Source organism: Atta colombica, unplaced genomic scaffold (assembly GCF_001594045.1).
Source record: "Atta colombica isolate Treedump-2 unplaced genomic scaffold, Acol1.0 scaffold83, whole genome shotgun sequence".
NCBI classification, from domain to species: Eukaryota; Metazoa; Arthropoda; class Insecta; order Hymenoptera; family Formicidae; genus Atta; species Atta colombica.
In genome coordinates this window covers 1,429,262-1,442,330 of record NW_017259576.1, presented here as the reverse complement: position 1 = coordinate 1,442,330, position 13,069 = coordinate 1,429,262, and the positions used below count along the sequence as shown (strand labels likewise).

Genomic DNA, 13,069 nt, shown 5'->3' with positions numbered 1-13,069 from the left:
ATCTAAATTATTATAAGTATAAACATAATTAAAAATCTAAAGGAATAAATATTTTTCTCAAATAAATGTAAAAGTATTTTGATATTTAAGTATACACATTTAATAAAATAGTTGAATTATTAATTGAAATAAGCAAGAAACAAATATATTTTTGAATAAATGTAAAAGTATTGTAATTTATCAAATATTAACATGAATATTGATAAATTAATAAATTTGTTATTAATCATAATAAAGAAAAATTTAAATATTTTTAATGTAAAAGTATTTATAGTGTTACATTATTATATTCTTTGTCGTATTAAATAGCTATTTAGAAGTGGTAGTCAGTGTAACTAACTTATTTTTTTCTTTTTAATTAATTAGACGCCAAAAGGTTGATCGGACGTCGCTTCGAGGATCCGACCATTCTCGCTGACATGAAACATTGGCCCTTCACCGTAATAAATGATACTGGCAAGCCAAAGATCCAAGTACAGTACAAAGGAGAGACGAAGACTTTCTTCCCCGAAGAAGTGAGTTCGATGGTCTTAGTAAAAATGAAGGAGACTGCAGAGGCATACTTAGGCAAGACTGTCACCAACGCTGTGATCACCGTCCCCGCTTACTTCAACGACTCGCAGCGTCAGGCAACCAAGGACGCTGGTACCATCTCGGGCTTAAATGTATTGCGTATTATCAACGAGCCCACCGCCGCCGCAATTGCATATGGTCTCGACAAGAAAGCCACCGGCGAGCGAAACGTCCTTATCTTTGATCTCGGTGGTGGCACTTTCGACGTGTCCATCCTGACTATTGAAGATGGTATCTTCGAGGTCAAGTCCACGGCGGGAGATACTCATTTGGGTGGTGAGGACTTTGATAACCGCATGGTCAATCACTTCGTACAGGAATTCAAGCGTAAATACAAGAAGGATTTGACTTCGAATAAACGCGCACTTCGTCGTCTTCGCACAGCCTGCGAACGTGCCAAGCGCACCCTGTCATCCTCCACCCAGGCCAGCATCGAGATCGATTCGTTGTATGAGGGAATTGATTTCTACACCTCCATCACCCGAGCTCGTTTCGAGGAACTCTGCGCCGATCTCTTCCGTGGTACTCTTGAACCCGTTGAAAAGTCGCTGCGCGACGCCAAGATGGACAAAGCTCAAATCCACGATATCGTTTTAGTCGGAGGCTCTACGCGAATTCCCAAAATTCAGAAGCTCCTGCAAGACTTTTTCAATGGCAAAGAGCTCAACAAATCTATCAATCCTGATGAGGCTGTGGCATACGGCGCGGCAGTACAGGCGGCTATCTTGCACGGTGATAAATCAGAGGAGGTGCAAGACTTGCTTTTGCTCGATGTCACTCCGCTCTCTCTAGGTATTGAGACTGCCGGTGGTGTCATGACCGCGCTTATTAAGAGGAATACCACCATCCCGACGAAGCAGACTCAAACCTTTACAACTTACGCCGACAATCAACCCGGCGTGTTGATTCAGGTATACGAGGGTGAGCGCGCCATGACCAAGGATAATAATTTACTGGGCAAATTCGAGCTTAGCGGTATTCCACCAGCACCTCGTGGAGTTCCTCAGATTGAGGTGACGTTCGATATCGATGCGAACGGTATTCTCAATGTCTCCGCCGTGGACAAGTCTACTGGCAAGGAGAACAAGATCACTATTACCAACGACAAGGGTCGACTCAGCAAGGAGGATATTGAAAGAATGGTGAACGAGGCAGAAAAATACCGCAGTGAAGACGAGAAGCAGAAGGAAACGATCTCTGCCAAAAACGGTCTTGAGTCTTACTGCTTCAACATGAAGAGCACAGTCGAGGATGAGAAGCTGAAGGACAAGATTAGCGCATCAGACAAACAAACGATCCTGGACAAGTGCAATGACATAATCAAGTGGCTCGATGCGAACCAGTTGGCCGACAAAGAGGAATACGAACACAAGCAGAAGGAGCTCGAAGCCATCTGTAACCCCATCGTTACGAAACTGTACCAGGGTGCCGGTGGTATGCCCGGTGGCATGCCAGGTGGTTTCCCTGGAGCTGGTGGTGCCACTGCCGGTGGAGCACCCAGCAGCGGCGGTGCATCTGGACCCACCATTGAGGAAGTCGACTAAAAAGGATCCCTGGCTTTGTCTCGCCACTGCCCATCGTTAGTTTATTCGTTTTTTTTTTTAATCGCGTTTGTTTATTTCTTTTATCAAGGAATGCGTATTGCAAGCAGAGGATGCCCATTCTCTGCACGCAATACGCATTTCTTGATAAAAAAAATAAACGAACGCGATTAAGAATCAAGTTACCGTGGTCACCCTCTGCGCAATACGCATTCCTTGATAAAAAAAATAAACGAATACGATTAAGAAAAAAAAACGAATAAACGAACATAAGAATTATTATACAGCTGCGGTCTTTGCTCTAATCATTCCTTACATACTTTTCTCTAGCATCATCTTTTAAACAAGTTCCTCTATTTCACCATTTTCTACTTTGAAGTAAATGTATACTCTTTATAATTTATTTATTTTATTATCGTACTGTACTTACAGTTTATTCTCGAGACGATCTGTTGTTAATTTTCCAAACTTCGTAAATATAGAGCGATTACCAAAATTTAATATTGCAGTCTTCTTTTATCCCGATAATAAATATATAAAATAGTATAATTTGATACAATTCAAATTACAATATATGTATGAATAATAATCGTACTTCAACGATTAGAAAATGCTGATTCTTCCTGTTTGTGGTTATGTTTCGATATACACTATCGGTATTGAAAGTTTATAGTTAACGTCATGGTGAAATCTATCATAAGGTTAACGTTATGTATAGTGTACTCTGTATATTTTCAGTCGACGATACATATCAAAACACAGCATGTATTGAGTTGTCTGGAAAGTTCGTGCAGACTAAAATTAAAATTTTATACATTTATTAAATTAAAATTTTTTGCGTTTCAATTTTCCTTCGGCATGAATTTTCCGGACAACCCATATAACATTCGTAGCAATATTAAAAGATAAAAAAAAAGATAAATAATTTAAACATTAGAAGGTTTGATTGTATCTCGACTTCTCGCTTTAATTTGTGTCAGTAGAACGAACGCAGATTCTTTTTATTTAGAAGCATAAGATTAGAGAAAAAGGTTTTCAATTAAATAAACAAATATTTAAATGAAATAAAATTTTATTTGTAAGCGCAATATCGAGAACCTTGGCGAACAATCTTTTCTTTTTTTATAGCAAATAATTACAATTTCAGTATAGACAAATAAGGATATTTAATACGTATGCCGTACGTATTTTTAGTATATCAAACAATGGTGGCAAGAGCTGTAAATGAAATCAAATTTTCTACTATTGATCCAATAAAATTCTACTAAAATTATCATTACGCACAGCGCGAATAGCGATAAAACTGTGATAATATACGATAATTATAAAGAATAACCAGATGTCATACCAGTTGTAAACAGTACGGTTCCTTTTCCTTTCTTTTTAGTCCTCTTCTTTTTGCCAAACGCATTACTTTCGTCTTTTGCTTCTGAAAATAAGTTTAGATAAGTGATCAAAAAATTTGTACTTGTATAATGCTAAATAATTTATTTGGTTCCAATATGCGACTTACCTTCAGAAACGTAAGTTTTCTTTCCATCTTCGTTAATCGAGGTACCTGGTGTACCAGCGAACATTCCTGATTTAACAGGCGGCCAAGCATTAGTCGACTTATGCGTTTTTGATAATACTTCTTCGTCTCTGTTGAAGCATGCATTTGTCGTACCAGAATGCGTCTTTGATCTTACGACCGGCCATGCATTAGCGGATTTATTAGACATTTTTGTTGGTATTGTTGATATTCGCTTTGTTATATCCGCGAATGTTCGAGTTTGTTCGCGCGAATGATCCGTTTCTTGTTTTGGAGCAATTTCTTCAAATGCATTCAAAGCTGGTGGACTACTAGCAATACTTGACATAACTGATTCAGAAGGTGACAGAATGTTCTCGCTAGAATAAATGATAAAATTATAATTTTTGTACATGATAGAATGCAATGCTATAAAACAAAATAGCGATACAACTTAAACAAAATAGCGATAAAATAAAGATAATGATTATTTTTGCTTACTTGGATAATTGTAATTCTGATTGCAATTGAGGAAAATGTTGATAGGATTCAATATCTATGTCGGGCATTGGATATATGCCAATTTGTCTATTTTCTTCTTCAATTATCTTTTTCTCTCTCTTTCTTTCTTCGCGTTCTCTTTGTTCTCTGAACTTCTGTCTTGAATTTAGTTGCTCTAATAAAAAAAATCAATATAAATCAACAATTAAATAGTATTACAAATCTCTAATATAAATCATAAAACAAAATATTATAAATGATCACCATGAAAAGTATGAAGGACTTTCTCTGATACCAATGGTGCTTTTAATTCGATTTCAGCCAATTCAAATGGACAAGTAAGTGGTAAGTGGCAAAGATAACGTAATCTTCGTCTTAACTCTTCCGTGCAGATGCTTGCTTCCTTTTCGAGAAGCTTGCCTGTAATTACAGGAGGACAGTATTCCAAATTGCCATACTCCATTTCCAGCATTTTCACATTCGCCGCGTGTAGATACAGATGTTGTCCATCCTCCGCTAAAAAAAGTTCATTAATATAATATTATAATCACTGAAATATAGAGTTTTCCAAGCAAGGCAAATGATGCAATATTACATAGTGAATCATCCTAACAACATTGACAAACAAAAATGAAATGATTTACTATATCAGTTGTATTTCTGATTCGAAAATGCCTAATATCATGTAGCATTAAAAGATGAAAAATTAAATTTTTTATAATTTGCAAAATTACTTACCTTGATAAAAATAAGAAAATTTGTTAGGACTTGAAGCAGTCTGACTATCACTGGAAACACTGTCTGTCGAAGATTGTTTTGCTAAAGATTTGTCATCATCTTTGCATGAATCAACATCTACTTCATATTTTTGTGATGTTTCTTCAGCAATTTCTTTTTCCGTTATATTTTCAGTCAATGGAGCATCTTTAGATTCTGCGATCTGATATTTTATATTTTTTATTATTCTATTATGTAGAATAATGGGTATATAATTATATGATTAATATTACCTGCCACAATAATTTTTCTTTCCTTTTTGATAATTCACTGAGCGCTTGCTTGATATCAGGAGCCATGGCTGGATTAATCTTCAACTCAAGTTCTAATTCTGAATTCTCACACTCTATGATGTTCACGATCTGAAGACAATTTTCATTCATTCGCTATTACTCTTGTATGTACATAATAAATGATTTTTAATATATTTTTTTTAACTTACATCATTCATATTTGCGATAAGAAGTTTCGAATATATTTGATTATCAGCATTCTCCGAAACAGACAAAAACGTTGTTGGGGGTCGAACAGCAGATTTCACGGGCGTTGTAAACAAAGAATTCTTTTCACGTCGCATCAAACATAGATTGACTGTTTCGCCCAAATTAAATAACCTGCGTGTAATCTCAACCACACTAAAAGATATATAAAATAATTAAAATATTTTCATAAACATTTCTTCATGTGATATGTATTTATTATAATTTTAAACAAAATTACCTCTTCAAATCATTTTTGTGAAGATATTCATCACAAATCGGACATTTGTAATTGCCTGTTTCTTGACAATAACGTAAATAACGGAGAATACAAGGCCAACAATAAACATGACCACAGCGAGTCATTTTGCCTGCGACTGGTGGATGTAAACAAATAGGACAGGAGAGATTTTCTGAATTGTGTAATATCTGTAATAAATTAAATCAGATTTAATTTACTCGTATATCAATATGTATGAGTCTCTTGCAAGAAACTTTGCAACAATTGCTGATTTGTAATTAAAAAACACTTACAATTTGTTCAATCGATTTCCAATCCACGAGAATATCTGGGTTAGTCAAATGCAAGGAGTAATCTCTACTTGCAGTCACAACAAATTGGCAACTAGCAATATATATAAAAATATATAAAAGTATATCATTTTTAAGTTTTACAAAATAATTTTTATATATTTATTGTTAATATCAAATATATAATTTTTATTACGTGAATATTTCGACATTCAATTGCATGACTAAAAAATCAAGTCATAATTTCGAATTTCGAAATTCTGTCCGAAAAATGTTAAATAAAATGTAACGTAATATGTGAGTTCTACATAAAATAATTCTACTGAGCAACTTTACTGTCCGAGAAACATTTCCACATAAATAAGATAAAATAAATTTATAAAAAATCTTATGCATATAGTTTTTATACATTATATAAACTGGCTACTCTATTAACTTTAAGTAAAGATAAGAAAATGTGACTTTGATCTAGATAATATCTGTGAATTTATATGAATAAGATGGGTATCAGGAGAATAGAAAGCACCCATTTATATTGTATAATTACTACCTAGCTTGTACAAATTGTTCCTTGTTGTATTTATGTCGCTGCACTGGTGGCAGCAATCTATTACTGTTGGAATTATGTCTCCCTACATCCCTGTTTTGTGCATCTCGCATCACATATCGTTCGTAGTGAAAATTCAGCAAATGATTGCCGTTCTTTTTGCTTCTTTGAACCAATACTGAGCCATACTCAGGCATCTTCTCCTCCACTACCTATAGATATAAAAATTATATAAAATGTGGTAATAAACTAAAAAAAAAGGAGCATAATTCAAATGTTGACTCAACCTTGGAATTCTCCTCTGTACCGCCATGATATTGTCCTTTAGGTCTCTGTCTCTTAACAAGATCTTTTGCTTTCTGTACATTGTACCTTGTCGGCTGTACATCATCAGGGACGTTATTGGCGCCAGCAAGTTCTCTTCTGCGCAAAGTTCCCAGATGGAGCTCATTATTGATACCTGAAAGGGTACACATCACAGTGAAAAAGTACACAAGATGCCAAAAGATACTAATAACAGCTTGTTTATTCAAATTAAGGTTCTCTGAGCAAGTGACCTTGAAGATACCTTTGTTCTTTCTGGCATCAGCAGTAGTCCCCCTCGCAGGGGACAGCGTGAATTTTGACTTTATATCCATTTGCGAATCGACTGTAGTCAGTCTGATAACTCGCCTCGTTGCAGCTGCAGTCTCCTCCGTCTCCTCTCCTCGGAGAAACGATATTTTTGCGCGCACCCTTCATCTTCTTCAATAAGCCATGTTTCGTCAGTGCCAAAGTAGTAAAATGTGTCTTGATGTGACGACGGTCGGCAGTTGATGCGGTGCTGCACAGGGATGACGCGAACAGCGATGAGCGAAACGCTCGTTCTCCAGGGAGCAGTCGGCCTCCCCTTTCGTCGCGGGCGACGATCTCAGGCCCTTAACCTTTAATGACGGTCACGACTCCGTGGTCACGACCCAAATGGCGAACGTAACCGTTCGCGGAAACGGAAGTGCTGATGTTGTGTACGGTGCCACGACCGCTCGATAACTCACATGATTCGACCATCATATTCGCTATAAATCCGTCGTTTAAATCCGTCGAAAATTCGAGATTTTCGATTTATAAGTTATTTTGCCTTCTTCAATTATAAACGGTTGTATCTATCGGGATGTTATGATAATCTTGAACTTTGGAGTTGGTTTGACTTCAGTTGAACGCGTTCAAGGTAGAATAGAGAGATTACGTCGCTGAAAAAAACTATCGAGCGAACGATAACAAAAAGAGTCAAATGTGTTTATTTTCTTGTCGAGAGCGTCAAGCAGTTTTGAAATATATATCGCTTCTATATGAAGTAATATTTTATATATTTTAATGAGTATTATATAATTATAAAATCGTTAAATATTATTTAATTAATATTAATTAATACTTTCAACTCTTGTATGTGTTCCGCAATTCAGAATGATATTATTATTCAAGCGTGTCGATTGTCGATCATAATCATCGAATAAAAAAACATCCTAAGGTGCATTCCACTTATGCAATGTTTATGAAATAATTTTTGCCGTACTCATAATCAAACCTTGTACTTAAGGCTTCCTTAAATTTATCTTTAGATGTTCAGCAACTAATGAAATAATTCGTGGAGTATCTAAAAATAAATTTAAGGAAGCCTTAAATATAAGATCTGACTATGAATACGAGTTTATCTTTATTACTTATCAAATATTAAACAAGGATATAATGCTCGCTATCAAATGGAACGCACTTAATTGTCTACATCATTGTTTACGTGCATTTGATACACGTACAAACTAATAATTTTCTATTAAATAATTTTAATTTCAGCGATGTATTCAAAGAATAATGTACTAAATTGGTATAACATGCATCAAAATGATTAAGTATACTTATCGTGGGTCATCAATGCCAGTCAGCTTAAGGTTTGTTCGCATGTTCCAACATGTTTCATCCAGTCAGAAATGATAATGGAATTGACATCGAGTCGATGTCGATTTCATTATCATTTCTGATTGGGAATGTGTTCCTACAACTCCTATTCATTTTATCAAGCGCATTGGAGTAAGAACTACGGTAGGAGCATATTACACATGTTGGAGCATGTGACGCGAACAAACCTTTAATCTAATCGATCGTTGATTGACCAATCGAGTTTGCTGTTTAGTAGAATCGACCAATTGCGATTGACAGTTAATCACAATTAAGTTTGATCGTTGGTGAAACGATCCTAAAAATCACCGAAATCATCGAAATTAGGATCATTCAATAGAAAGTTACTAATTAGTCGATATCAAGTGCACGATGTAAATTAAGTCATAAGATCTATTTTTTACTGCTACTTTACTTACTTTCTGAACTGGTACACATAGTGTAATAAGTTGAAGTGAAACAAATATACGTTTGTTTCACTTTAACTTATTGCACCGATGTTTAGAGTAGCAATAAAAAATAGACCTATATATAATTTTTATGTGTATTCGTTTGTATTTAAAGTGAAATGAATATGTTTGACATTTGGCGAAAATGAGAAGGAATTAAGTTCTAATTAATCTAGTATAATCCAATACTGCAAAAAACAAACCTAATAACTCCAGCAAACGAAATGGATTGAAATGAATTGAAATGGATTCAAATTTTCAGAAATATTGATTCACGAATGTTAAAATAAATGCTTTTCAATCCTGAATGTATTTTTATTCATATATAGGAATTCCATGGAGCATATCTCTATGCCTTTCAATCTAAAAATAATATTAGTTTTTTCTGTGCACAACACATACATTGTGAATACTGTTTAATTCAAAATTTCGAATAGGAAATGCAGTTTTCAATCCAATTGCATCCAATTGAATCTAATTGAATCCAATTAAATCCAAAAAAAAAATATTCGTTTAAAATATGCATTCGGATAGAAAAAAATTTCAATCCATTTTAATCCATTCTCGTTTGCTAGGATGTTTAACATTTGGTGAGAAGAAATTAAGTTCTAGTTAATCTAGTACAATCCAGTATTGCAATGAAAAATAAACCTAATAACGTTTTCCACTAGCCTGCAACACTAAATGCAAGAGTAGAGTACAAATGAGTTTACATATTTCCAGTGTTAATAAATAATTTAATTCTTTTATGGTTACGAGGTTATCGTAACAATAAAGAATTTGTAATTAAAATGATTAAATTATTTATTAACACTGAAAATGTGATTTGCATTCAATTGCACTCAGTGTACGTCAGTATTGCACTAGTTTTCCAAATAGAAAACGCTGAATTTTATAACAACTGAATTTTATAAATATCGAATAGCAACTGAAGTTTATTACTAATTTGTTGCACCTAAAATTCAACGAGATAAATATATAGTAATAAAGTGTTGAAGAAAGAAAAAACGAAGGTTCTGAATAAAAAGTACAACACGAACAGACTTAAAAAATCATCCCAATTCAACGTTGAACTTTCCAGTGATCGTCCGTGGAAAAACCCGACGCACCAATCGTGTAGCCGCGGCCAATCACAACGCAGCTGAACAGGACGCTCCCGGTACACACACGTGGTCGGCTTACGTACGCCGTTTTACGCTATTGCTCCTCTACCAGCAATCGCAGTCGATTGCAGTGCAGGACGGTGATCATCGAGATCCGCGTCAGTATCTAGAAACGCGTTGCAGGACAACAACATCCAGCAAGTCCTGGCAATCGTGCTCAACTGCGCGCCGGTGAAGATCCATTTTCAACGACATCAAGTCGACATTTCCTCGTTCTTGTGTACCCGATATGGCAGATATGCCAGCGAATGTGGGTATCACGCGGAAAATGTCTTTCGGTATCAATGGCAAGCTCAACGGCGTTGAAAGCAAGACACCCTTCCTGATAGGTGTCTCCGGCGGTACTGCAAGTGGAAAGGTACTTATATCTTGCGTAGAATTATTATATTTGAATCATAAGAAAAGAATACATATTGTACATACACTTTAAAAAAAATTGTCCGTAGTCTAATTTTTTAAGCGTTAAAAGATATTGTAGATAGGTATTTAATGAAATAAAATTTCTAGAATATAATGAATATAATTCTTATTTACAATTCCTATGAATATTTCTTATATAAAATTTTAATTTAATTTTATATAGTAGATATGACCAGTTTTACGATCTTAAAAAGAATGTATGTATTCTTAACTGATAATTCTAATTCTGATGGAATTAATTTGTAATATTTATTAAGAATACGACTGATCTTGAGATTGACAGAAGCTTAATGAATTACACAATGAAATATTAGATTAATGAAAGAAGATTAATAAATTAAATTATTTTTCAGAAATTCACAACTTTTTTACTTTCTATTTTTTTATTTCATTTTATATCATTTAATATTCCATAATAACAGATGTTTCAATTACTATTTTAACTTCCATAAACTCATGTTTTTTTAAAGCAACTGTTTGTAAAAGAAAATACTATCTATAATTTGTAGTAGATTTTCTTTATATGATCATAATTTTTGCTTTATTTATTTAATATAAAGATTTATAAGAATGATGAAATCAAGAATATAATCATATATAGTGATAAATTGTATTTTTTTAGTCTACAGTATGCAAGCGTATAATGGAAAAATTAGGACAAGTCGACATGGATCATCAACAGCGTCGGGTAGTCTGTATATCACAAGATAGCTTCTATCGTGACTTGACACCTGCTGAGAAAGTGAAAGCTGAGAAGGGACAGTATAATTTTGATCATCCTGATGCCTTTGATGATGATCTAATCTTACAAACGCTGCAGGATATTCTTGCTGGTGTCAAATGTGAGATACCTGCTTATGATTACAGGACAAACAGTTTGTATGTGTTACTTTAAGATTAAAGTTAAAAATTATCTTTAGATTTATAATTGTTTAAAATTATATTAATTAATCATTATATAACAACTATAAATCTAAAGATAATTTTAAATTATCTTTAGATTTATAGTTGTTGTATAATGCAATGTACATATATATAACATACAATTAATAGCAATACAGTAATTGTAATATAAAATTAAATCAGATCCAGCGAATTAAAAGATGTTTACATATGAAAATCTTAGGCAAATTGCAAAATTATAAACAAAAATTATGAATTTATTTTAGAATGAAAGATCAAGTTACCACAATATATCCTGCGGATGTGGTACTGTTTGAAGGAATACTGGTATTTTATTTTCCCAAAATTCGGGATTTGTTTCACATGAAATTGTTTGTGGATACTGATTCTGATACCAGACTTGCAAGGAGAGGTAATTCCATACATATAATTTCAGTAATCTGAGTATCACTTGTCATACTTGTATCATATTATTATAATGTTGTTGATGTCTTCAGTGCCAAGAGATATAAAAGAACGTGGAAGGGATTTAGATTATGTCCTGAATCAATATATGAACTTTGTAAAACCAGCTTTTGAAGAATTTTGTTTGCCAACAAAAAAGTTTGCAGATGTTATAATACCAAGGGGAGCAGACAACACAGGTAAATATATTATTATATGCATAATAATATTTTTATTGCTATTATAATTATTTGATATCTCTCGCTTAATGTTCATTAGTGGGTTTATTGTTTGTGAATTTAGTGTGTTTGTCAGATATATAAACATTTTTTATCTTTTTTTCTCGATTTTTATATATTGCATTTTATCATAATATTTCATTTAAAAAGATCTCGTGTTTGATTGTGATGATATTAATCAAAATTTATTTTTTCAAGTTTTCCTTCTGATAGATTAATTCAAAATGATACAAATAAGTAAAATATGCTTTGGTACTATAATTGATATTATTACTAGTTACAATAAAATTACAATGAAGATATATGCAAAGCATTCTAGAGCTGCAGTTCTCTTTCTTCTTAAATGTAAACGCCAGAACATGAAATATATAAAAATGAAAAGAAATCATAATTATTTTACAAGGATTAGAAAATTAATCAACTATTAATGAAGTAATTAATAGTTTGATTGTGAATTAAAAATAATTAAGAAAAAGATTTTATAGGATTAAAATTTTAATAGCCAAAATCTGATAGATAATAAAGATTCATTTCTATGAATTATGATTATTGATTCTAATTTTATAATTTGAAAGTTTATAAAAATATTTAATATTGCAAAGTGAAATATATCTTGAATATATAAATATTCTTTCTATCTAAATTTTTAGAATTAAGATAAATTATAATGAACATTCTCGTAAATATTTGATTTAAATCAATTAAAATTATTAAAATATAATTATTAATTATTAAAAAAATCACCCTCTTTACATAATCATTTGTAATAAACAAGATGCTTTCCAATTGCTTAATACATATCTCGATACAAACGTAGCAAATTCACATATTTTCACTATTGATAAATAATTTAACCCTTTTAATTATATATTTAATTACACAATTCTTTATTATTACGATAATTTCAAAACCTTAAAAAAATGGAGTTATTTATTAACACAAAAAATATGTGAATTAATTTGCTACATTTATATCAAGATGTGTTAAACAATTAGAAAACAATTCAAGAATTATAGCGAATAATTAAATATGTATTCAGCAACAGTAATAATATTTATTA

The 13,069-nt window shown here is 32.8% G+C and overlaps 3 protein-coding genes across 6 annotated transcripts in view; 2 read left to right on the top strand and 1 right to left on the bottom strand.

The window, feature by feature from the left end:
* LOC108692975 (heat shock 70 kDa protein cognate 4) overlaps positions 1 to 2,291 on the top strand; it is a 3,690-nt gene extending 1,399 nt beyond the window's left edge. Inside the window, exon 3 of the mRNA XM_018201574.1 lies at positions 367 to 2,291. Coding sequence (XP_018057063.1) covers positions 367 to 2,117 — 1,751 coding nt within the window. The 3' untranslated portion in view covers positions 2,118 to 2,291. The remainder of the gene's footprint in view (positions 1 to 366) is intronic.
* An 873-nt stretch (positions 2,292 to 3,164) lies between these two features.
* Positions 3,165 to 7,532, bottom strand: LOC108693018 (RING finger protein 10). 3 transcript variants are annotated; one of them, XM_018201657.1, is made up of 13 exons: positions 7,028 to 7,507; positions 6,747 to 6,919; positions 6,463 to 6,671; positions 5,916 to 6,006; positions 5,623 to 5,810; positions 5,345 to 5,537; positions 5,136 to 5,264; positions 4,864 to 5,065; positions 4,390 to 4,641; positions 4,126 to 4,300; positions 3,628 to 4,004; positions 3,463 to 3,543; positions 3,169 to 3,332 (listed from the first exon to the last, which is right to left on the bottom strand). In XM_018201657.1, exons 1-13 carry the CDS (start codon positions 7,095 to 7,097, stop codon positions 3,313 to 3,315), a joined length of 2,160 nt encoding a protein of 719 aa, XP_018057146.1. In that variant the 5' UTR covers positions 7,098 to 7,507; the 3' UTR covers positions 3,169 to 3,312. The 3 variants fall into 3 exon arrangements, with proteins under 3 accessions (XP_018057145.1, XP_018057146.1, XP_018057143.1); XM_018201656.1 differs by having other exon boundaries at positions 3,165 to 3,540; positions 7,028 to 7,532; XM_018201654.1 differs by having other exon boundaries at positions 3,169 to 3,543.
* Positions 7,533 to 9,967: 2,435 nt separating this feature from the next.
* LOC108692879 (probable uridine-cytidine kinase) overlaps positions 9,968 to 13,069 on the top strand; it is a 6,493-nt gene continuing 3,391 nt past the window's right edge. For both annotated transcript variants that reach the window (XM_018201425.1, XM_018201424.1), the window contains exons 1-4: positions 9,968 to 10,361; positions 11,046 to 11,302; positions 11,593 to 11,738; positions 11,824 to 11,970. In XM_018201425.1, the coding sequence (XP_018056914.1) occupies positions 10,233 to 10,361; positions 11,046 to 11,302; positions 11,593 to 11,738; positions 11,824 to 11,970 (679 nt within the window). In that variant the 5' untranslated portion in view covers positions 9,968 to 10,232. The remainder of the gene's footprint in view (positions 10,362 to 11,045; positions 11,303 to 11,592; positions 11,739 to 11,823; positions 11,971 to 13,069) is intronic.